This window comes from Panthera onca, chromosome A1 (genome assembly GCF_046562875.1).
Source record: "Panthera onca isolate mPanOnc1 chromosome A1, mPanOnc1 haplotype 2, whole genome shotgun sequence".
Taxonomy (NCBI): domain Eukaryota; kingdom Metazoa; phylum Chordata; class Mammalia; order Carnivora; family Felidae; genus Panthera; species Panthera onca.
In genome coordinates this window covers 7,853,889-7,880,047 of record NC_138339.1, presented here as the reverse complement: position 1 = coordinate 7,880,047, position 26,159 = coordinate 7,853,889, and the positions used below count along the sequence as shown (strand labels likewise).

General features: G+C 44.7%; 1 protein-coding gene across 4 annotated transcripts in view; it reads left to right on the top strand.

Annotated features, from left to right (window-relative positions):
- Nucleotides 1–26,159, top strand: part of ATPSCKMT (ATP synthase c subunit lysine N-methyltransferase) — a 202,183-nt gene that overhangs the window by 145,557 nt on the left and 30,467 nt on the right. Inside the window, exon 5 of one of the 4 annotated variants that reach the window (XM_060634358.3) lies at nucleotides 1,889–2,101. The exons of the other annotated variants lie outside the window; for them this stretch is intronic. Coding sequence (XP_060490341.1) covers nucleotides 1,889–1,948 — 60 coding nt within the window. The 3' untranslated portion in view covers nucleotides 1,949–2,101. Of the gene's footprint in view, nucleotides 1–1,888; nucleotides 2,102–26,159 lie in introns of those variants that run through there. 4 annotated transcript variants of the gene reach the window in all.

The following is a 26,159-nucleotide window of genomic DNA, read 5'->3' as shown; positions in this document are numbered from 1 at the left end:
ATTGTAAGATACCTAAAGCCTGCAATGTGATAACTGGATGCACATACACATTGTGAAAGAATCTCCCCATTGAGTCACTTACTGAGCACAGCATCACCTCACATATTTATCTTTTGTGTGTGAGAACGTTTCAATTCTGTCCTCGCAGATTGCACAGTACAGTGTTATCCACAGGAGATCCTCAGACCTGCTTCATCTTATAGAGGAAGGTTTGTACCTTTTGACCAACCTCTCCATACTTCCCGGTCCTCCTAGCCCCTGGCGATCACACGTATATAATATATATATGTATATACATATATGTATATGTATACGTATGTATATGTATATATATGTATATGTATAATATATATATATAACTTTTTCATTTTGAGAAATTTTTAATGTTTATCTATTTTTGAGACAGAGACAGAGCACAAGCAGAGGAGGGGCAGAGAGAGAGGGAGACAGAATCCAAAGCAGGCTCCAGGCTCTGAGCTGTCGGCACAGAGCCCAACCCGGGTCTTGAACCCATGAACTGTGAGATTGTGACCTGAGCAGAAGTCAGCCACTTCACCCAGTGAGCCACTCAGGCACCCCTATTTATATATATTATATATAATATACATTTTTTAGATTAGTTATATATTATTTTATATATAAAATGTATAAAATTTTATATATATAAATATGTATATTTTAGATTTGTTACAATATTAGTTTTATATATATAAAATATATAATATATATATTTTAGATTCCACATATAAGTGAGTCCATGCAGTATTTGTCTTCCTCTGTGTCTTTATTTTCACATGAGTTTCTCCCTGTGTGCTTGTCTATGTGTCCAAATCCACTCCCCTTATTTATTTATTTATTCATTTATTTATTTATTTATTTATGAGAGAGACACAGAGAGAGAGAGAGAGAGAGCAAGCAGATGAGTAGGAAAGGGGCAGAGAGAAAGGGAGACAATAGAATCTGAATCAGGCTCTGAGCTGTCAGCACAGAGCCTCACGTGGGGCTTGAACCCACGAACTGTGAGATCATGACCTGAGCCAAAGTCGGACGCCTAACTGACTGAGCCACGCAGACGCCCCCAAATTTCGCCCTTTTATGAGGACACCAGTCATATTGGATTAGGGCTCACCCCAAGTGGCTTCGTCTTAAGTATTTACATCTGTAACGATCCTGTTTCCAAATCAAGTCACTTTCGGTGGCACTGGGGGCTAGGATCTCAACACATGAAGTTTTGAGGGATGCAGTTCAACCCCTCACAGTGACCCTGAGCTAGTTACTGCTCAAGCTGCCTGCAGGACGCCTGGCCACCACGGGAAGCCTGCAGGGGCGGGGGCACCCACCTCTGGCACCCACCTCTCCTCTCAATGGCTCTGGCGATTGGCCAAAGATGCCACAGAACGTGTCTGGGGACGTGTTCATAACCACAAAATATCCTGCTACATGGAAGCCTACTTCCCTTCGTGTTCTAGCTTTGAACTCTGAATCGTTGAACTTGGAAACGATACCACTGCAAACTAGAAGATCAACGACTAAGCTTGAAGAAGACACTGCTTTTGAAAAGGTAGGACCTTATTATAACTGATCCTGCAGTTAAGGGATCCTATTAACCCTCGACCCCAAGACAAAGGCCTGAATCTTCTGAGACAAGATATCTGCCAAACGTCTGCCAAGGACAGTGCGAGCAGTAAATACGTCAGCGGCTGTGCGGCATCCGAAGTTCGGCCCTGTGCACGGTGGACCTGCCAAGGCCAGTTACACGGCTTGTATTTTGATCTGAGGAGCTCGTGCTTAGCTTGATATGGGGAACATTTCTCTCTATCTGTCAAGAGTATTACCTTGTTCATTAATGTGTCACTAAAATTTAAAATGCCACCTCTCTGCTTCCCAGGTAATTCCCGCAGACAGGTTGGAGGCATATTGTGAAAAGCACGTTTCTCAGCAGAACTAGAGCCACAGAATGTTGGTGGACAGTGTGCTTGGGTTTTAACTACCTGCGTCCCTTGGATGACCGATTTACACGTGATGTGCCTGTTCCTCACAGTTGCCCCTTCGCGAGGCATTTTGCTTAATTTCCGCATCTGAATTTCTATGTACTCAATCCTTCTATGAGTAAGATTACTAGGAGGAAAAATCATGTTGTTTTTGTTATTTGAGCACTTTTTCTCTGTTCCATGGTCCTTCAGTCTTCTCCGATTTCTGGGGTGCTGTCACCTCTGGGCAGTTGTTGGGTGAAGAAACCTCAAGGCAGGGGCCTCAGGACACATGGCTTGAGCGTCAGTGAGAAATGAGGAGTTGCTGACATCCAGCTCTGGCTTTTCGTTTTCCTTCTTGTTGGAATGTTAGTTTCATGTTTCTTAATAGATTCCTTCAAAGAAATTCAGGAGATAGAGTAAGGATGTCTTCTGCAGTCCTTATATTTCTTTCTTTTTTTCTTTTTCAATGTTTATTCATTTATTTTTGAGAGACACAGTGCAAACAGGGGAGGGGCAGAGAGAGAGAGGGGGGGAGACAGAGAATCCCAAGCAGTACCCGACACGGGGCTCGAACCCACCAATGGAGAGATCATGACCTGAGCTGAAATCAAGAGTTGGCCGCTTAACCAACTGAGCCACCAGGTGCCCCACAGACTCTGGTTTTAAGAGGAGTGACTCCCTTGTGCTGCTTTAAGTATTGAGGGTTTTCTTGTAGGATATGCATCCACAGGAGCCCAGGAAAGGCCACCCGTCACCGTGACAGTAAGCACGCCAGTCCTTCCCGCTTTCTTGTACTCATCGGGCCCTTCTCACTGCCTTTTGGGGGGTTATTCAATATTCAACCTTAGAAATTTCACATCACTAGTTCCTGTGCATCCCCCCGGGCCCAGGGAATCCTGGCAAACATCACATTCTATAGTCTGTATTGTGAAAACAGCAGGTGTTATTTTTTCGTTATCCATTTCCATCTCTAGATTGTATCTCACTGCCCTTTTTTTGAACTACACACCCTCCCCACGTCCCCTGCTGCCGAGATTCTGTTTCAGGTCACTTGTCAGCCTGCCGATTGGATGTCCTTGGGCCAGGTGGCCACTGGCGTGATTGAGTTACGCCCAGTGGAGGAGTGTGGGAAAGTACTTTCAAGGTAGTTTCCTCCCTAACTTCCTTCTCCGAAGGGAATATAGATCCAGAGACTTCTGTTAGAATCTGCAATTCGGAAGGAGAGGAGGCTGGGTCGTCCTGAAGAGTGTGGGCTCTGGGAAGGAGAAGAGGAATAAAGATGCATTTCAGGTCTGGAAAATAAGCAGTCAAGATTCAGGCTCTGTGCTTGATGAGAGCTGGAATCTGGCAAAGGAGGTGAAGCTGATGTTCGGTACCTCCACCCCTGTTCTCTGTCAGATAATCAAGGAAATGACTCTGGATTCTTACGAATGTGGATAGAAGAATTGTAAAAGATTCTTTCAGACCTGGGTAGGAGGACACATGGACATGTTTGCCAGGCTTTAGATCTTTATTTTTTTTAAGTTTATTTATTGAGAGAGAGAGAGAGAGAGAGAGAGAGAGAGAGAGAGAATAAGTGGGGAAGGGGCAGAGAGAGAGAATCCCAAGCAGGTTCTGCATTGTCAGTGCAGAGTCTGATGCGGGGCTTGAACTTACAATCCGTGAGATCACGACCTGAGCTCAAGTAGGATGCTTAACCGATCGAGCCGCTCAGGTGCCCCAGGCTTTTGGCCTTTAAATTAAGGGGTACTTGGAGCTCTCCAGGGTGGAAATTAGAGTTGAGGGCCATTACTCCATTCTTGTAAGTGATTACAGACCTTGGAATTGTTTGCCAGGCTCGCTCCAGAACCCTAGTTTTTGGAGCACGACTCCTACATGCATATCGGGTTTGTTCTTTCAACCTTTCCTTCAGGGCAGACCTTGGCCCCGGTTCCGGAGGTCGGCTACCTTGTCTGTGCTAGCTCATTCCCGGCACCTCGTCCTGCTTGAGACACTCAACTGGATAGCCACGCCTCTGTTTTCCTGACGACTCATTCGTATTTAAATCACCTTCCTGAAAGTTCCCTTGGCTTAAGCCCCTCTTCTGTGGCCTGAGCACACAATTTAAATTCCAATCCTAATGTTCTTAGCCGGTCCTCCTGAAACGCACGCTGCGTAATTGGTTGAGGGCTATCTTCTCATTACTTTTGCTAAATGAAGAGAATACCTTAAAACCGGCCACAGGTGAGCACAGAAATTCCCAGACAGAGTTAATAAGCTGTTCTCGTCACGTGTGTTCTCTCCCCGTTTGAATTGTGCTGTCGGTCGTGCCATTGCTGGCAGCAGAAAGAAATATGATGTTCGGCTAATGGCTTGAGAAGGGGAGGGAAGGACTCGGGGTCACCTGTGGCATATCCTATTCTGAGCAGAGCCAAAGGAGATTAATACTGTCACTTGCTTGATTAGCACTGCTCCTTGCCAGGCTCTCGACTTCGAAACGTATTAATTCTGCGAGAACAGCTCCGACCGGACTTGTCCACGTTTGCAACTAACCTTGTAAAATCCCACGGCAGGGGGCTGACTGGAGGCGGAGGCTGAGACCCGGGCCAAGCCCTGCTTGTTTTTTTGTTTGCTCTTATGGCAAGGGCTTTCAAAATAATGCTAAATTGCTTACGCTTGAGCCTGCAAAGTAATTGGTGTGTTTTGTATCTCGAGTTAAAGCTCTTTTTAGCAAAGAGTTCTAGCGCAAGCATCCTTAAATCTATTCAGCTGTGTACATGCATTTATTCATGCGAGTGTCAGGAAATTTCTTGTTAAGATAACCTTCCTAAGTACATCACTGTGATGTGAATTGGTAATGTGTTCCAGAGTCGGAAGGTGTCTGGGCTTGGGTTTTGAAGGCTCCGTGTGCTGTCTCACTTGGCTGGGAATTATCCGGCATCAGGTGTTTTGCAGGTAAAAGCGTGGCTTTCACCACTTCTGGTGGAAACGTTTTCCGTCCCATCTGCTGATGGATGGAAAGTTCTGCATGTCAAGGCTCTTTTTCTAGTTCTGCAGATCCACTGTCCTGGTTGTGGGAGGTCGGGAACTTGGCAGGTGCCTGAGCTTTGGAGCTGACAAGCCTGAGTTCCAGTCCCAGCTCGGGTACCTACCAGGAGCGGTGATCTTTTATGTACAAAAAGCCTTGCGGGCAAATTGGAGTAAAGTATAAACATTGTCACTGAATAATAGAATAGGAATTTTAAAAACCTTTTGATATATAATGCCAGATTTTCCTTTGACAGGTTATGCGGATTTTCTACTCCCACCATGCTTATTTTGAAATTCATCATATATTATCATTTAAGTAATCCCACCCAGTGTACAGGAAAATTGTTTTGTTATTGTTCTAATGTGTGTTTCCTTGATGACTTGTGAGGTTACGCACATTTTTTTCATATGTTTATTGGCTTTTTGCTGTTTCTTTTTTGTATTGCCCGTGAATGTATTTCCAAGTCTTCTTGTTCGTTCTCTCCCCTCAATACAGTGAAAGAGTAATACAAATGATAAAGACACCGTACTTCTTTTGGAAGTGACAACAATATTGCCATAGTTCTTTTTTTTTTAAGTTTATTTACTTTGAGAGAGAACATGCGTGTGTGCAGGTGGGGGAGGGGCAGAGAGAGGGAGAGAGAGAATCCCAAGCAGGCTCTACTCTGTCAGCACAGAGCGTGATGCGGGGCTCAAACCCACGAACAGTGAGATCATGACCTGAGCCAAAATCAAGGGTCGGACCCTTCACCGACTGAGCCAGCCAGGCGCCCCATCATAGCTCCTTTTTTTCTTTTTTTTTTTTTTAAATGCTGATTCCAAAATACGTTGTATGGGCCTGGTGTCCCTGAGCCCCACACTGTGCAAACTTTCCTTCTGTACACAAGCATTCTTCTCAGATTTGATTGTTCTCCTTCTGTGCCACGGATAGTTTCGCAGAGGATTTCTTTCTCCTCTTTCTTCTTATTTGGTCATCTTAATCAACTTCTTCACTGGTTCCTGTTAAAACCACCCTTTCCTGGCCTTTAGCAGATTAGGGTCGTCCAGACAATAGTCTCTTCCCTGGCCAAGATCTGGGCACCCCGTTCCCAGGCGGCCCCCACTCACCAGGGTCAGTATCAGGGGGCAGATGGAGAGTGGTTCCATCCCGTCTGAGAGGAGGTCATGGGTGTTGGGATGCATTTATTCCTTCGGTCATTCAGTAAATCTAGTTGAGCGATGGCCACGTTCCGAGCCCTGTCGTAAACAGTGAGCGGAGCGGGTAGAGTCCTCCGCGTCCGCAGCTGCCACCGCTTGGTGACACAGCAAACAAGACTCCGCATGTGCAGATGTCCGAGGGGGCGCGTGCCATGGAGAGGGCAGGGGGTAGGTGCCAGCTGGGGAGGAGAGTCGCTGCCCTGGGTGGGGAGGTCAGGGAAAGCCTCCATGAGAAGCCGGGATCTGAGGGAGGTGAGGGAGGCGAATCTCCCCCACGTGAACACCGGGGAAAGAACATTCCAGGTACAGGGAGCGCTGAAGGTGCCAAGATCCCGAGTGGCGAGCGTGCAGGGGACAGCCAAAGAAGACCGGGGGGCCAGCGGTGAGAGTGGAAGGCTGTGCGGCCAGAGTGGTGCCAGGGACCCAGACCACGGGAGGTCTTACTGGCCACACGCCACCCTGTGTGGAAGGGACAGCCGTGGAGTGACGCGATTTCACTTGATTCTTCAAGGGAAGCCATGGATTACTGTGCTGGGAATAGATCGCTGGGAAAAAGGGGGCTGGGGTGGAACAGGGAGACCAGGTAGGGGGCTACGACCCTAAGCCAGGCAAGGGGTGGTGGGGGCTGGGAGTAGGCTGGAGCAGGGCATGTGGGGGACACGGGCACACTGCTCGGTAGCACCCAGAGGATCTGCTGCTGGACTGAATGCGGCGTCTGGATCATTCGCCAGGGCCGCCGTAACAAAGGGCCAAACGCTGAATTGCTTAAACGACGTGAACGTATTGTCTCACAGCTCCAGAGGCTGGAAGTCCGAGATCAAAGTATCAGCAGGTTTGGTTCCTTCTGGTGGAAGGAGAATCCGTTCCCCGCCTGCTTCCTAGCTTCTTGTGGTTTGTTATCGACGTGTGGTGCTCCTGGGCCAAAGCATCGCTCCGACCTCTGCCTTCATCTTCACACGGCCTTCTCCCTGGGTCCAAATTTCCCCCATTAGTGAGGACACCGGTCACGTAGGATTGGGAACCTACCCCACCCCTCTGCTACCTCATCAAGCTGAACTAATCACATGTGCAACCATCCTGTTTCCAAATAAGATCACGTTCTGAGGGGCTGGGGGTTAGGACCTGAACATGGTTTTGTTTTTGTTTTTGTTTTTGTTTTTGTTTTCATTTTGTTTTTGGTGGGGACACAATTCAGTCTATCACAGGGTGTGAGAAAATGAGACGAGTCAAGTTTCAATCCAAGACTTCTGGTTTGATCCACGGCAAGGACGGAGTTGCACCGATTTGAGATGGAGAATCTGTGGGAGAAGCAGATCTTGGGAGGAGGATGAGAAACTGGGCTTTGGATGTTGAGTTTGAGGTGTCCGCGAGACAGCTGTTCCTTTGGCGGCTCTCCGGTCAAGCCGCTCGGCGCCTGGCCCCAGTATGGGTCTCCTCAGGCCCGGGGTGTGCGCGGGGCAGGGCCTGGGCTGGAGGCAGGTGCAGGCTGGGTCAGGAGGACAGCCGCTCTCCTGGCACCGCCCCCTTCCAAAAGCACAGTCATTTTCCGTGTCCCAGGAGGTGAAACGGGCCGGGAAGCATGGCCCTAAGCTAGCACTGCTTCAGCTCTCATCCGTGAACTAAGGAGCTCTGATCAGACCAGAAAAAAGATTTTTCCGAGTTTTAATTATCCAACAACGTACACGGCTACACCTGAAATCACTTTGGAATCCACTGTCCCCTTCCATTCCTTTTCTATAATCCTGCCACCACTTCTTTGGTGGGAGTCTTCCTTTTCTGCAATATTATACCATAAAGTCATTTAACACTTGCCCGGAATTCTGATCAATGTTTTCCCTGGAAGACCCAACTGTTTCAGGTAGACAGACGAGATCTTCGAGTTCACGATTTCTCCTATAGTGTTGTACAAATCAATAAAAACAGACCTAAAGCCCCAATTGTGTCTAGAATGAGGACTCGTGGTTCTAGTTACAACCCGAAGGATCTGCTGACCACAGGGTCGCGGGGAGCACTTTGGCATTCAGACGGCATTCTGGAATTTTCCCATCCATGTTAATTAGATTCACACTCCTCTTCTCTAAGCTCCGGACTATCTTCCAAGTAACAGCAGAGAGAACTACATCTCACATCAAACATAGAATTACCACACGGCTGCTCTGTAGCCTTTATCAGTCGGTGTGCCCACAGCCTGGCTCTCAGATTCCCTCTTTTTCGCGTGGATTGCACGCTACCTGACATGTGGGGTCCACGTACCCAACTCGTGTTTTCTGGTGCTCGTACTCAGAGCTCAATCTTGAGGACATAAAATTTGAAAGAAGACCTAAATTTAGTGAATTTCTTTGCTAATAACAAAGACCCAACTCACAAGGGTGTTTTTAAAATCCAGCTGTCCCGCGTACTTTATCTGGCCGGACCGTGGGAAGGAACATTTTGGCTCGGCAGATCACGGGGGCTGAATCAGAAAACACTGTGAATTGCTTAGGAACAAATGATTTCCCACATTCCAGAGAAGAAAAGATCACATTAAGTTTAAATTAACCCCTTATGCCCAGATTCAAACATTATTTCTTTCCCCTGGACACGTGGTGATCATTCACTGATTCTCATCTGGTAGAATCCTGAAGAGGATTGATTCTGTGTGGCCAGCTCATCTGCTCAGGCATATTCTTTCGCTATCCCCAAATTGGCCGTAGTCTGAACTTGATGGTTGTACCAAATATATTTTTCTGACCTCTGTTACTGATTTCTAAACAATTGCAGAATGGTCTGTACAATCCAACTCCTCGAGCTTGCACAAGCTTTACAGCCAATATGTGGTTGATTTTTATAAATCTTTCATGTATGCTTGAGAGGAATTTGTGTTTTCTGGGTGCAATATTCTTTATAGGTCCGCTCAGCAGATCTTACTGAGTACAGTGGTCAAGTCTGTTATATCCTTAATTATATTATAGCCCTAATTAGGCCAGTGGCCCTGTTTGGCTTAATTGCTAAAAGGAGTATGTAAAAATGTTCCATATGATTGTTGATTTGAATTTTTCTCTCGTAGTTCTGTCATTTTGACTTTGTCTGCTTTTTCAGTTGTGTACACATTTCAAATTATTGTATCTTCCTGGTAAATTAAAATGTTATCTTAACTCCACATCTAGAAATGCTTTTTGCCTTAAGGCTTATGTATCTAATAATGTAAATTCGTGTGTGTGAGAGTGTGTGTATCTGTATCTATAGATCTATGAATCATTCTCTCTCTCTCTCTCTAATCCATTATCTTCTTAATTTATAAAATACCTAACAGAGTGATACTAGCTTTCTTTTGTTACTATTTTCCTGACCTGTCTTCTCCTACTTTTTTCTCTTATTGTTTTCTTTGAACCTTCCTGTATCATTTCATTATGTATGTGCCTTTGGTAAGCTATATGAAATTTGGATATTTTAATCCAATTTGACCATCTTTGCCTTTAAACTGGAACATTTAGTCCATTTACATTATTGTCATGTATCTGGGTTCATATCTACCATGTGTATTTTTCTTATTATTTGTTTCTCCTTCTCCTTGTTTCTGGCTTTCCTTCCTCATTCTATTTTTTTTTTTGGGGGGGGGGGCCTTTGGAGAAATTTAACTTTTTTGCTATTTTGTGAGTACATTTAAAAAACGTTTTTGTGCTTATTGAGCAGTTTTAATTGTGTTGGTTGATCAGGGTCTTTTATATATGGAAGTCCTAAATGGATTCTATTTTTTAATTTAAAATATAATTTTGCGGGGCTCCTGGGTGGCTCAGTCATTAAGCATCTAACATCGGCTCAGGTCATAATCTCACAGTTCGAGAGGTCAAGCCCTGCTTTGTGTGAGCATGAGCCCCGGGTGAGCCTCACTTCTCTCTCTCTCTCTCTCTCTCCCCCCCCCTCTTTTTCTCTACCCCTCAATGACTTGCACCCTCTCTCTCTCTCTCTCTCTCTCTAAATATAGAAATATATATAAAATATTTAAAATTTTTATGTACAAAATTATATATTATATATAAAATACATAAATATATACATACTTATATATAATGTATATTATTTATATAATTTTTATTATTGCACATGCAGTAAATGAACATTCTAGGAGGTTAAGAAATTCAGATAAACAAGAATAAGAAGGTAAAAACACTGCATTCCTGTCATTCTGAGAGTAGCTACCTCGGGGTAGCTTGTTTTGTGTGTGTGTGGGGGGGGGGCACACACAGGCACAAGTGGTCCATGGTGGATATCCGTATGCGCTCTTTAAACCTAGAGAAAGGTCATATTGTCCAAGCGAAGATGGAAGGTGGCTGTTTGCAATTGGTAATCGCCGCCTTTCTGTGCCCATCCATTTTAATTTTATTTTTATTTTAGCCACAGCCTCCGCTCAGGTCTCTTCAATTGTCCTCAAATGTCCATTTCGGTAGGTTTGTTCAAAGCCAGGACCACTCACCGAGATCTGTGTGTCGTCCGTGCAGGTGTAGTTTCCTCTTTGTTTTTGTGGCCGAGACTCGTGGACCGGCCGGCCAGCCTTCCTGGAAGATGCCCCCTGTCTGGGTTTGGTGCGTTTGTCTCTTGTGGTGTCACGAGAGTTGATGCTCTAGGACTCCTGGATCTGAGTCACACATTTTTTTTTTTGGTTAGAAAGCATCACAGGTGATGTCATGTGCCTCATCATTGCACTGGGGCGCTGTGCCTTATGACCTCGTTAGTGAGCGTGGCCGCTAGGCTAGGATGGCCACAGCTTCATTCCTCCAATCCAATTATTGATTTTTCTTCTTGACGTTCACGAAGGATCTGTGCAGTGCCATGGTGGCCTTACAGAAACAGCCACTTTAACGAGCCATACCCCCAACAGTTTTAACACCATTTGAACCTCCTTTCCTGGGCCATTGGCTTTGTAAAGTGTTGCAGAATATGCTGATTTCCTTATTCCCTTGTTCCCTCTCACTGTTACCCGGCACTCTTCTGTGAAGCAGACCTTTTTCTCCATCAACCAGATCGTTGATTTCTCTGAAACACCATGTTTTTTCCTGGGAAGGCTTGATAGAGGCTTAGTTCTTTCATTTTAATCACCAGTTTTCAAAGAAAGTTCCAGCAGATAGTGACATAAGGAATTTTTCTGGATCTTTCTCTTTTTAAGTATTACCACGGACTCACGTATTGTCACGGATTCATTGTGTTTCAATGCACTATAATCAATATTTCTTGTTGTTCTTGCTCCATTTGTCACAAATATGTATAGCGGAGGCTTTAGGCCGTGTCAGTGCTCAAAACTAGAACGTTTATTTTACATTTCAGCAAAAGTAAAGGCATCGTTCTGTCTCACTCCTCCAAGGACACATGTGATTGCCTTCAGGGACCACGTGGATAATACAGGCTAATCTCCCCATCTCAAGATCCTTAGCTTGATCACCTCTGCAAAGTAATTTTTTTCCATTTGAGCAGGTTGCAGGGATTAAGTTGTGGTTACCTTTTGGAGGGCATTCCTCAACCTACCACAATCATGACCTTCGTGACTTACTGTTTGATCATACAATACAAAGTGAACGGCTTTAAGATACGTGTATATTTTTACAAACTATAAAAATACCAAGTGAAGTATAACTGTACGATGGCACTTTTCTGTCCTTAAAATTAAACCTTTAAGGATGTGGCTTCAAAGTGCTGTGTTGCAAACTCACTGGAGATAAATCCTTTCCTGTTTAGGTTTGTTTGTCTCTGTTTGCTTTCTTTTCTTTTCTTTCTTTTCTTTTCTTTTTTTAAACTTTTTTACTCTTTATTTATTTTTGAGAGAGAGAGAGAGAGAGAGAGAGAGAGAGAGAGAGAGAGAGGAAGCATATGTGCAAGTGGGGAAGGGGCAGAGAGAGGGAGACACAGAATCTGAAGCAGGCTCCAGGCTCCGAGCTGTCAGCACAGAGCCTGATGCGGGGCTCGAACTCACGAACCACGAGATCATGACCTGAGCTGAAGGTGGACGCTTAACCGACTGAGCCCCCCCCACCCCCCCGACAGGCACCCCTGTCTCTGTTTGCCTTCAATTGCAGGGACCCCCCAAAATTAGTCATCTCAAAATTTAGATAATATATTTGATGGTTCAGGGCGTCCTTCACCAGTTCACTAACTGGGGGACAAAGTCATGTTGAAGGGGGCTGGGCCTTGGATAGGAGACTCAGTGGGAGCTCTACCTCTGCGCAGCTCTGGGGGTTCCTTCTTGTCCCCCACCAGCGTGCTCACCCTCGGTTATGCTAAGCACATCTGTTCTCTCCCCTTTCCTTCCTTTCCAGGACTTTCTACTTTCTTCTAAACCCTTCTGTCCATTCTGTAGCACCTGCCCTTCCCCAGTCTCTCTTCAGCCCCTACCTGACTTGTGCAGTTTCTGCCAAGGTGCTGTGAGCAGGGTGAGGTGGGGAGAGAGCACGTGGAACTGGGGTCTCTACTAGGACGCATGTGGTTCACTTTCCAAGTCATCTGGACCTGAGCGCAGGAGGGAGTAAGACCTGTCTGATTTCAGTAGCCCCAGAACAAAGCACCTTTGCTCTGGAAACATCCATGTCTGTGCTCTTGTATTTCCTACTGCTTTATCTGTCCTTCATTTTCTATTGAATATCCATTGGAGAAATACCAAACTCAAATCGGCTGGATCAAGGTAAAAAAAAGATCCTTCATTCTAGAGATGTCAGGATGTCCCTAGAGGCCATGTGTGGTCCCTGAGTGACCATCTTCTGGCTGCAAAACTCAACTAGTTTGTGCAACTGGGACGAAGGGAGTGAACAGAAATTCTCAGAGTGAGACAGTCTGGACAGGAGTGAGAATCTTTAATTTCATGTCTTTGTAACCCAGAGTGTTTCTATACACTGTGCTGTTTTGCAGGTGTGGTACTGAATCTATTTTCTGAAAATCACAGGCAACTGAAGGCAACCTAGAAATGTCTGTGCGTCTGTATTTGTTGACTTTGCATCTTGGTTCAACAAACCTAAGTCTTCCTGGGGGATGGACTATAATTCAAACCCCTTTTTCTCCAGCTTCCCTTGATTGTATGACTTGGTAAAGGAAATAAGACTGCTATAAGGATGGATAATTTATGTCATGGGAACCCTGGTTATGACAGAGACATTCTCGAAATGACACTGTTACTGCTTTTAAATATTAATTCTGTTTCCTGAAAGAATGAGCTAAAGAATTCAAGAAATTCTAAAGCACATGGAGGGGAAACTAAGTTCTCCAGAACAGAACACTGCTACAAGGGGGAAATAGGCAATTTGACAGTGTGCATACATTATATTGTTACAAATGCATCAGACTGTTTAGCATCGAACTGCAGGATATGTTTTCACAGAGCATGGTAGTTTTGAAGACGTGACAAGTGATTAATGTCGTACTTAGTGGGATAGTTTCTAAGAAGTGAATTAGATTTCTTGGATGTGGAAGTGGTTGAAGGCGTATATGAGGTATTTTGCCTCGTGAGGGTGGCATTTGTCCCATTGAAGCAATGATGGAATAAGATTCATTTTAATGAATTTAGAAAATTAAAATTCCAAGATGAGTTTATTTGATTGGAGTGGTTTCAGGAATCAGCAGATTATTAGGAATATATGATCGAACCAGATTGGGGCAGCTGCCTGACTGACAGTAATCTGTTAGTGTCATTTCTAAGTCACCCCTCCTTTTTTAAAAGTTTTTATTTAAACTCCAGCTAGTTAACCTACAGGGTAATATTAGTTTCAGGTGTATAGTCACCCAGTGCTCATCACGACAAGTGCCCTCCTTCATCCCCATCACCTATTACACCCACCCCCAACCCCCTCCTCACTGGTAACCACCCATTTGTTCTTCATAATTAAGAGTCTGTTTCTTGGGTTGTCTCTCTCTGTCTCTCTCTCTCTTTTTCCCTTTGCTCGTTTGTTTTGTTTCTTAAATTCCACAGATGAGTGAAATCATATGGAATTTTTTTTCTCTGACTTATTTTGCTTAGCATAATATTCTCTAGCTCCATCCTTGTTTTTGCAAATGGCAGGATTTCATTCTTTTTTATGGCTGCGTAGTATTCCAGTATAGATATTCTATATATCTAGTATATCTATATATCTAGATGTGTGTGTGTGTGTGTGTGTGTGTGTGTGTGTGTGTGTATTGGAATATATATCTTTTTATGGCTGAGTAATATTCCAGTACACACACACACACACGCACACACACACACACATTCATCTTCTTTATCCATTCATCAGTTGATAGACACTGGGATGTTTCCATAACTTGGCTATAGTAAGCAATGCTGCTATAAATATTTTTGGTGGAGTCTTGCAGTCTTTCTTTTTTTTTAAAGTTTATTTATTTATTTTGAGTGGGAGAGCGAGCAGGGCAGGGGCAGAGAGAAGGGGAGAGAGAAAATCCCAAGCAGGTTCCATGCTTCAGCAAGACCTTGGAAACCGTGATCTGAGCTGAAATCAAGAGTTGGACGCTTCACCGACAGAGCCACCTAGGCACCCCTTGGGTTTTCTATATAGAGTATCATGTCATCTGCAAATAGTGGAAGTTTTACTTCTTCAGTACCAATTTAGATGCCTTTTATTTCTTTTTGTTGTCTGATTGCTGAGGCTAGTTCTCTCAGTACTATGTTGAATGAAAGCGGTAAGAGTGGGCATCCCTGTCTTGTTCCTGATTATAGAGAAAAAGCTCTCAGTTTTCCCCCATTTAGGATGGTATTAGCTGCAGGTTTTTCATAATGGCCTTTATTATGTTGAGGTATGTTCCCTCTAAACCTACTTTGTTGAGGGTTTTTATCATGAATGCGTGATGTACTGTGTCAAATGCCTTTTCTGCATTTATTGAGATGATCATATGGTCCTTACCCTTTCTTTTGTTAATGTGGTGTATCACACTGATTGATTTGCAAATATTGAACCACCCTTGCAACCCAGGAATAAATCCCACTTGATTGTGGTGGGTGATGTTTTTAATGTTTGCTAGTATTTTGTTGAGCATTTCTACATATGTGTTCATCAGATATACTGGCCTGTGGTTCTCTTTTTTGGTGGAGTATTTATCTGGTTTTGGTATCACAGTAATGTTGGCCTCATAGAATGAACTTGGAAATTTTCCTTCCTTTTCTACTTTTTGAAATAGTTTGGGAAGAATGGGTATTAACTCTTCTTTAAATGTTTAGTAGAATTCACTTGTGAAGCCGTCTGGTCCTGGAGTTTTGTTTGTTGGGGAGTTTTTTTATTACTGACTTAATTTCTTTGCTAGTTATTCGTCTGTTCAAATTTTTCATTTCTTCCTATTTCAGTTTTGGTAATTATATATTTCTAGGAATTTATCCATTTCTTCTATGTTTTCCAATTTGTCGACATATAATTTTTCATAATATTCTCTTATAATTGTTTATATTTCTGTAGTGTTGGTTATTTCTCTTCTCTCATTTGTGAGTTTATTTATTTGGGTCCTTTATCTTTTCTTTTTGATAAGTCTGGGTAGAGGTTTATCAGTTTTGCTAATTTTTTCAAAGAGCTAGCTCCTGGTTTCATTGATCTATTCTATTGTTTTTTGTTTTTGTTTTTTAGTTTTATATCACTCATTTCTGCTTATATTTATTATTTCTTTCCTTCTTCTGTCTATAGGATTTATTTGTTGTTCTTTTTTCATCTCCTTTATGTATAAGGTTAGGTTGTTTATTTGAGATTTTTCTTGCTTCTTGAGGTGGACCTATATTGTTATATACTTCCCTCTTCAGACCACTTTTGCTGCATCCCAAAGGTTTTGGACCATTGTGTTTTCATTTTCATTTGCCATACACACACACACACACACACACGTACATATACATATACATATACATATACATATATGTATACAATATACATATACATATATTTCTTTTTTGATTTCCTGGTTGACCCATTCATTGTTTAGTTGGATGTTTTTTAACCTGCATGTATTTGTGGTCTTTGAAGGTTTTTTCTTGTGGTTGACTTCTAGTTTCGTAGTGTTGTGGTCAGAAAATAAGCCATTCCTCCTTGATGGAAGTCATTCTTTCCCCTCATCCCACCATGATGTCTGTATGGGTCCCAACTCTAACAGTGATTAATTAAAGGGCAGTCACTTGACTTGAAATAAAGTGTTAGTAACTTCCCTTGCTAGCCACAATAATTGGTCTTGGGGTGGCATTTAACTAGGGTTACACTTATTCTGGTTTGCTTGGATTTCTTCCCTTCCAAAATTGAAAGACCTATATATCCTGGGAACCTCCTCAGTATTAGGAAAACTGGGTGGTTGGTTATCCAACATTTAACTAAACTGGCTTAGTTTAACTAAGAGGGGATTGGGACTAGAAATGGAGTCTTTCTCTTTCTGGCCACAAAATTGTGAAGGTGTAAGTCCAGAGTAGTTGGCAGCTCTGTTTCCAACCTCAGGACTAAGCTCATTTGATAGTAAAGTCTACTGGCAGAGAATGAGATGGAGACAGAATCTGAAACCATTTCAGTCCCTGGCCCCATCTCCCCACCTTTGGCAAGGAAAACGTGCTTAATAAGAGCCATTGGGCCCCTTTCTTTGCCCAAATGTTTCTAATTGGGCTTCTGTCAATTGCAATCAAGAAATCCTAATGCAATATGTTTGCCCCAGAGAAGCTCAGGAGTTTCTAACTTTTAATCTTTTTAGTTATAATTTTTCCCAGTTTTGTAAAACTTACCAAAAAAAAAAAAAAAAGGTAGAGGTGTTTTAAATAGTAATTGAAATTTAGGTTGGAAAGGACCTTAGAGGGTTTGAAGGCTAATCTTGCAGATAGGCAGAATTCCTTTCTACAAAATGCCTGGAACAATTTGGTATACTTCACTTTTCTTCTCTTGTTATCAAGCCCAGTTTCATTATAGCTTCTAAGGCATCTCATGTCTGACATGAACCTAGTACCTGATATGGGGCTTGGTACATAGAGGCATGCTGCATTTGATAACTGGCTTACTGTTGAATGGATGCATGTTTAACTGAACTTAACTCACTTGTAATGATCCCTTAATTTTAATTTTATATTTGGAGTTTGGAAGAGAGTCTTAGAAAAGTACAGAGTCATATTATTAAGGATAAGGAATTCTTATAACCATAGTTTATCATGCATATTGTGTTACATAGGCCAAATAAATTTTGGCCATTTATGTTTTACCGTTTCTCTTTTGGATGTTTGAGAATGTGGCTTTATTTTGACATATGATCATGTGGGATGTATAATAGTGATGTCCAAAGTTTCTCTTTGGAAAAACAAAATTTTCTGTTGTAACTTGTGCTTTTATGCTTTGGGAAAGAACTATCTGTTCACTTGGTCAGTAAAAACTGACCAAGAAAAATCCATTTTTATTGACCAAGTGCCTACCCTGTGCATAGAAGTTTGAGAAGCTAAGAGCCTTCGGTCACCTTGCGATGTGTCGAAGAGATGAAAGATGTATCAGTGGGACCCTTGCAGCCGCAAGTAATAAAAAATACTACTCTAACTGGCCTAAACAAAAGTGAGAAGTTTTTTGTTTATATAATGGAAAAGGTGGACCAGGCTTCAGGGCTCTCACACTGTTACCTTGTCCTAGCTGGCATTCCCAGTTGTGAGCTCTACTTCCTCTGTGTGAATTCTTAGAAAGGACTCTTCTCCACCCCAAGGTGGTAAGATGGGCTGCCACAGCAACTGAGTCTCTCTTTATTTTTAGGTTCAGGTGGGGATGAGGAGGGAAAAAGCACGTGTCTTTCCACGAGCAATCCCAGCAGAGCCTCCTAGTTCCTCCTAGTTGTGATTTTCCGTGTGGATTTTACGTCCCAAAATCAATTGCTGTAGCTAGAAGATTACAGTACGCTGCTGGTTACCTTAGGCTTGCGTTACACCCCCCATTCTGGAACCCGGCTGAGAATCTCAGAAGGTCTGGGACAGGTTTCCACAAGGATCAAGAAGGAGGCACGTTTGGTAGATGGAAAAACTAATCAGCAGACATTTTCTACGATTAGCAGACATTTCTGTTCAGGATGTCTAGCTGAACAGCATTTTGGGGTGTGAAGCCTTTTTTCTCCTGAGTATAAGTGGTGCTGAACTTTATCAATGTTAAAAAAAAAAAAGCTTTGCCTGAGTGATTTGTTGCTTCCTGTGCTGACACTGTTTCCATGCATTGAGCATCTTGGTTTCGGTCTTGTTTTCAATCCACTTTAACCTGATGCAGTGTCTCCACCGGAGCCCCTCCCTGCCTCGCTGCCTCTCGTTGCCCGAGCTGGGCTCCCCCGGCCTCAGACCCGACCAGCCGGACTCTGGCAGATGGAGTCAGGGAATTTGAAACAAGTGCCGGGTGATTGTGAAGCGCAGGTCGAGCTGTGCCTGTCGGCTCCTTTGGTTTAGAGAGGCGTTTCCCCCCTACATCTGGCGTCACCCCCCAGCCATCCCCAACCAGCTCACACATCACCGTCTCGGCGACGTCTTCTTTGCCTGTCTCGGGAAGACTGGTTGTCCTCCGTAGTGCCACCGCATCGTGCTCCAGCACTTTCTCATCGACATTTTGTGTCTCAGTTTCCTCACCAGATTTTGAGGGGCTTGTGGCCGGACTCATGTCTTCTAAGCTCTGGGTGTTGTGAGAGCGCACAAGAGAAGGGATTCTGAGCCGGGAGGGAAGGGGGTTGCCATGTGATCTCCTGTCCAAGGGGCCGGTTCTGCATGCCCAGGGTTATCGGAATGGACGCAAGCAGAAAGTATTGGGAGTAACATTTCTACTTGTTTTTCCATAAAATCTTTCATTACTGTTTCTGGGTGTGTTTATAAGATACGTCATGTACCGTGTCATAGTACGTGTACATTGGTAATAAATATGAGTATAACTGATATGTTTATAAAGACGCGTATGTTGTAAATGCAGCTTTCAAAAAATTTTAAAAAAACGTTTCGTGTTTATCTATTTTTGAGAGAGACAGAGATTCAGAACATGAGCGGGGGAGGGGAAGAGGGAGAGAGGGAGACACGGAATCCCAAGCAGGTTCCAGGTTCTGAGCTGTCAGCACAGAGCCTGACACGGGATTCGAACCCACGAGTGGTGAGATCATGACCCGAGCTGAAGTCGGATGCTTAACCAACTGAGCCACCCAGACGCCCCAGTTTTCAAAAAATTTTAAAGGATGGAGTGTGTGGTCGAAAACAATTGGAGACTGTTGGTTTAGATCATTGCTTTCCAATTTTTTCGTAACACCAATCCAGTCTAAGGACTACGTTTCACATACGATTCTGCAAGTGTGTTGACGGGTGTGTATCAACTGGAAGAAAAGTTTGAGGAAGTGGCATTTACTATGGGTCCTGCAATGATTTCCGACATTTCTGATTCTGTGCTAATGCATTACAGCTCACTCTTAGCTCTCTACACAGATGTCAACACCCCCTGTGCTGGCGGGCCACATCCCACAGCTTGGGATGTGCCGATGAGGATAATGAGGTTGCTGCTTGGACGAGGAGGGCTCTTGATCTGGAGCCTCGTGAATGTCTCCTAACAGAGAACCTGAAAAATGCTGCCTCCCCAGGCCTCAGTCCTGGTTGTCCTGAGGCCTGTGGGTTCAGACAATGTATGGTGTTCTTGTGGACGGTGAGGGACGGGCCCCTGGGAGAGGGGAGGAGTAGGAGAGAGGTCATGTGGGGAAGGACGGCTGGAAGATTGGTGTCCATTAGGGACAAAGCTAGCTAGGTAGGCCTGGGCCTTGGGCCTCAGGGGAGGGACTTTTGTACAAGGTGGAAGACAAAAATTCATCAGCACTGTTAAGTCCCAGCAGCCTTATCATAGTCTGTCAGCTGAAAAGTATTAGCATAAATTTCTTTGGGCCCAGTCTGCGGGGCTTAATGAACTTGAGTTCCAAGCACACACTTTAAGGAAGTATGTCTGACTCGCTTTACCCCTGTTTTGGGTACAGTTGTCGATGAATATTATGCCGCCATTCCCGATGGGTTTAGTGATTCCACAGAGGTGGGGTTTCCACCCAACAGCTCCGTGCCTTTAGGACTCTTCCTGGGAAGGCTGTGGGCTTCTGTTAATTCCAGGGCTTCAGGTTTTCTCCTCCGACCTAGCAATGAGTGGCAACTGAATCCAGACTAAGTCCGTGTTCGATTTCCTAAAATCAATGCCAAGGTGTTACCTATTTCACCCATCCTTATCAATACTTCCTTTTTCTTTCCTTGCGATCGCCCAGAAATGGCAGAAAGAAAAGTTTCTTTACGAGCTCCAAACAGCTACCCAACGGTCTACTCTCCTTTCAGACCTCCCTGTGCTTGGCCCCTATTTTACTTAATGGGAAATTCATGGATGCTACTGCTTTCCTTCGGAAGCTGTAATAAGAAAATAGTATTCCATTTTGGACGTAACCCGGGCTATACCCTTTCAGCAGACTTGAAATCATTCTGTAGTAATAATTCCTGCATGGCAAACTATGTGTGATCTTGAGGCTTTCTGAAATGAAAGGCTTGACGTTTAAAATTGGATGCTATTGATAACCAGCCTCATAAGGCCGGCAAGGGGGTGTTTGAGCAGGGTCTTAATGCTCTAGTTTTCATTAACTAGTCACTGTGGCAGGAGTTTATTAAATCGCAAATCAGAAACTCTTAGTTAAAAGGGCTGGCTGGGATCCAATTAATATATTCATTTTTAATAGTGGGGCCCCAGGCTAGGAAAAGGCTAACTCAGAAACGCGTCTGTGAGTTCCATCTGGGTCCTAGCTCCTGCGTTTTGAGGCTAAACTGGAACATTATTACCACACTTGGCCAGTGCCCTTGGGTTCACCTTCGATAGCTTTTCAGAGGAAGGCAGGGGAAGGCAGCCTGGGTTTTGCTCTTTTAGTAGTCCTAAGGATTTCCACCATCCCCCGGGTGGAGAGTTTCTTGTCGGTTGACCTTCTGATCAGCCAGGGGAGGTATAAAGTGGGGGTGTATCGATTGTCTTTGACTTTTGAGAAGACAAAGGTGCTTTCTGCTGATGGCTAAAACTAATTACAACACAGGACTGCTGGGTTTTCAGGATCTTAAACAAAGCAGTGCCCTGCGGTCTCCTAGGAAATCAAATAGAATCTAAGAGCAAAGGGAGAACCAACGTGGGAGAGCTCCCGTTTATGCCCCATGCTTATTTGACTTCTGCAAGTAGGAATTCTGTTTTGAGGGCTGATGTATTCCTTCTAATGGTCTTCCTTTGGTGACATAGGACCTGTGGGGCAACCACACTCATGCCCGCGCCCACTCGAAGCAGGGCTTGGTGTTTCTAAGCATCCCCTGAGCAGATCTGATTTAACCATGCATTAGTAAGAAAGGGATATTTGACGCGGGGTGTTCTGGACAGATGTAGAAGATCATTCGCATCGCCGTCTGCCCAGCAGACCTGGAATCGAGTTTCTGTTGGACGGCCCTGACCCCCCCTGCCAGCATTCTTCTCTGACTTCCACCCCAGCACACCCTCCGAAGTTCCCCTCTGTTTCCTGGGTCGGCTTGGGCTCTGGCTGGCAGCCTGAAGGCTCACTCAGCAGAGCGTGAGCAGAGGAGTGAGCGGCCACCATCTGTTCAGCGCTCCTTGGTGCGCCCCTGGGTACCGGTCTGTGTCCTCGTTTGGCTGAGTCTGTATCCCCAGCTGCCCTCTTCCTCTTCTCACTGTCCCGTTGGTTGGGTTTCACACTCCAGTAGCGTTCGGCCTTTTTGAATATGGGACCTATAACCGGGTGCCTGGGCTGTTTCCTGCCAACTCTTGCCTCCTGACCTGAGGCTGTGATCTGCCTGGGTACAAAGTCAAGGGGGCTCAAGGGCCTCCCGAGAACTGATGAGGTTCTCGGACGCACGTCAGTCTTGTTGGCAGTGCTGCTCTGATCCTGACCCAGTGAGCGTGCCTGTCCTTTTATCTTTTTCTGGAGGACAAGTCTCCACTTGTACCCCAGTCTCACCGGCCAGACCCCTGTTTGGTTCCTTGGCTTCCATTTTGCTCTAATAATGCACCCTATAACCTGGGTCTCCTAAACCTGACCCCATACTTTGCTCTTGGAAGGCTATTCTAGATTCTGAAACTTCTCCTTCGTGTTTGGAGTCCTGCCCCTCCTCCTGATTCTGATTTCCCCCTTGGGTCTCCCAATATTGCCTTCTGTAGATTACACGTGGTGGGCAGAACCCCCTCGCACAAGATGCCCTCATCCTAATCCCCAGAACCTATAAGTATGTCAGGTTGCATGGGAAAGGGGAGTTATGGTTGCCGATGGGATTAAGGTCGCCAATCAGCAGATGGGGAGATGACAAGCAAGGGTCCCTAAAACTGGAAGAGGGAGGCAGAAGAGGAGGTCAGAGTGATGTGATAGGAGAAGGACTCACCTTGCCGCTGGCTTAGAAGATGAGGGGAGGGAACACGAGCCAAGGAATGCAGGCAGCCCCACAGAAGCTGGAAAAAATGAGGAACAGGCTGTCCCCTTAGAGCCTCCAGAAAGGAATATGGAGCTGCCGACTCCCTGATTTTACCCCAGTGAAACCCATTTTAGCCCTCTGACCTTCAGAATTGTAAGATAATAAATTTGTGTTGTCTGAAGCCGCTAGGTTTATGGCAGCTCGTTACAGCAGCAGTAGGAAACCCACATATGTGTTCTCACTGCCCACCGGTTCTGTCACCCGGCATCTTCCACACCTCCCCATGCTGACCACCTGCCTGGATCACACCCGCCACTCACCCTCGCCTGCATCTGGTGAGCATTCCGCTGAGTGCCCAGCACGGTCCAGGTGCTGTGTGTGACTCACTTACCACTTTATATAACCCGCCTTGCGCCGAAACCAGGAACCCTCTAGGTTGTGAACTGGCCTGAGCCAATCTGGGTAAACACCGGTATGCTGGGTGTCTTTGGGTAGGTAACTCGGGAGGCATTGCCCCTTTGCCTGCCTGCAGACTGCACACCTTGCCTTGGCGGTAGAGCCCTCAACGGGGCCATGAGTGGCAGACCTGCCTTTTTGTGGCAGCTCAGTGCATGGGACTCTGGGCTGGCCACCTGCTCCTCTGGTATAGGTGCTGGCCTGACTCCTGTGCCTCTTTCCTGTAGGTGCCTACCACCCACCAATCTTAAATGCCATTAATTTCACACACACATGCACATACACACACAGTGGAAAGTAATTGAAAGCAGGGCACTGCACCTATATTTGGACACCCGTGTTCATAGAAGCATTATTCACAAGAGGCAAAAGGTGCAAACAACCCAAATGCTCATTAAAGGATGAATGGGTAAAACGTGGTCTATACGTATGGTGAAATATCATTCAGCCTTACAAAGGAAGGAAATCCTGCCCCATGCCACAGCGCGGATGAACCTTGAGAACATTACGTGGAGCGAAATAAGCCAGCCACAAAGACAAATATTGTATGATGCCATTGATATGAGGTATTCAGAGGAGTCAGATTCATAGAAAGTAGAATCGTGGTTGCCAGGGGCCGGGCGGGGAGCGGGAGCAGGAGGGGTAGGAAATAGTGTCTAATGGGTACAGGGTTTCAGTTTTGTAAGATGAAAGTTCTGGATGGAGGTGGTGGCTAAATAGCAATGCGGATGTATTTAAGGAACTACACCTGAAACTGGTTAGAATGGTAAATTGTATGTTGTATATATTCTACTACAGTAAACAATTTCTTAAGAGCTTCTTGTTCTGATTACTGAATGCTCTGGTGTTGCTTTTGATAAGGACATTTATATGCTAATTAAGCACGAAGGCTAAACATGTGCAACCATATCACACAGTTAAGGTGTTCTGAAGTCTTCCTGTGGACTGTGTACCTCCTGACGTTCTGGGTGGCCAGCTGACCTGAGCCTGGTGCCTTCTCTTCCCTCCCACAGATAACCTAATCTCTAGCTCAACACCTGTTCAAGGTGCCTTGTTCTTTCTACTGGTTACTGAGCTCCAAGCTTCCATTCTCAGACATTCAGTACATCTCTTTGGGGAGGTAACTATAAGTGTTACTCAACTTCGTGAAAATGAAGTTTTCTAAATCCTGTAACTGGCTAAATTTAGTCACCTGTGGATGGACAACATTGGCCTTGCAGAGTGTCGGGGGATCATCTAGTCCACAATCAGTTTCAATGGGTCCGTTTCCAATGCAATGGTTTCCCCCCCCCCCCTTTTTTTTGAGAGAGAGAAAGAGAGAGAGAGAGAGAGAGAAAATCAGTGGGGAAAGGGCAGAGAGAAATGGGGACAGAGGATCCAAAGTGGGCCCTGCGCTGACAGCAAAGAGCCTGATGCGGGGCTTGAACTCACGAACTGTGAGATCATGACCTGAGCTGAAGTTGGACACTTAACTGACTGAGCCATGCAGGTGCCCCTCCCCTACTGAAAAAAAATGTTTATTTATTTATTTTGAGAGACATTGGGGGAGGGGTGGAGAAAGAGAGAGGGAGAGAGAGAGAGAGAGAGAAAGGGAGAGAGAGGATCCCCAAAACAGGGCTCGATCCCATGAATGGTGAGATCATGACCTGAGCCAATATCAAGAGTCGGATGTTTAACTGACTGAGCCACCCAGGTCCCTCTCCCCCACATTTTACAGTTTTCCAGAGTTTCTCCATATACGGTTGTATTCTGAGGTTGCAGAAGCACATATCTTTTGGCGGGGGATATTTAACCCCCATCATCATTTAACCCACTACATCATCTGAACAAAATGGAGAATGCCAAGCAAGAAGGAGTTTGGGACAGAGTGGTGAGTTTGGTTTTGGGCATGAAGAATCTGAGGTGTCTATGGAATATCCAGGTAGAGATGTACAGAAGGTATATGAGTTGGGAACTCAGGAGAGTGGTTTGGGTATCATTGTCTGTGTTTTAGGTGAGAATAGGTAAGATTATTCAAGGACAGCATGTACAAGAAAAACAGTGGGTTGAGACTGCCTCATCTAGGAATGCCAACAATCAAGGGGAGGAGGAAGAGTCAGGGTCACCAAAGAGACCAAGAAGGAGTAGTCTCGGAGGGAAGAGGAGAACCATGAGCCAGTCCTGTTACTGGGATGGGGGAATAGAGAGTCTCAAGGACAGTCCCCAAGGTCAACTATAGCAACGACACTAAGACAACTGCTGGGTTCTAAGGTATCTGGGTCGTCATGTTTGTGTGGACTTGAATTAGAGAGAGCCCTGTCTTTTTCCTGCTTGCCTGACAAGGCAGCATGTTTGTTTTTGTAACAACAGTTGTCATAATATGTAATGGACACCACAATGGCCATGACTAGGCGTGACTTGGCTGTGAGTAGGATGCTCTGAATTTTGGTGGTGGCATTTGAATTTTGAGATAATTACCTTAACTGGGTAGGGCAATATGCTGAATGGATCTAATTTCCCCTTACAAACTTCCGTCTGCTTTAATGCTCCTAATTATCACAATTGTAAGGTTGTTTGAGGGTAAAAGTGATGGGAAACAAAATTATAGGAAATTAGGTTAAAGCGATGTGCAGTTGAAGGCAGAAAAGTAGGGGCACAATTTTGTGTTACTGTTTGAGACATGATTGAGCTGCACGGGCCACTAATCCGTCTGGGATCCGACTGTGATGATGTTTCTCGTGAAGGCAGTGGTCTGGTGTACTCTGGGTTGATTAGTCATGGTTTTGTTCATGCAGTCCCAAGTTAATTGGTAGATTCCCACGTGCTTTTGTACATCCAGCTCTCTTAGAATTAAGTAACTTCCTGGTATTTTCTCTTTTCCACTTATGAAAGAACCAGGAACCCTGTTAATTTTGAAAGGTGGCTCTAAATATCAAATGCTCTCTATAAGCCTTTTTTTGTTGGCTTTAGGCCTAAGTTTGAGTCACTTGGAACTTAGCAGATTGAATGTATTGGGCTGTGTTTTGCTTCAGTAAGAAACATCCCCAACATCTTGTGCTTAACACAAGAGTTTATTCTTAGTCATACTTCCTATCCAACGTGGTGGGTGGATAGCTGTGCCCATACAATTTTCGGTGGCCCAGAATGTTGGAGCTTTACTGCTTTTTGGCTCTGCCATC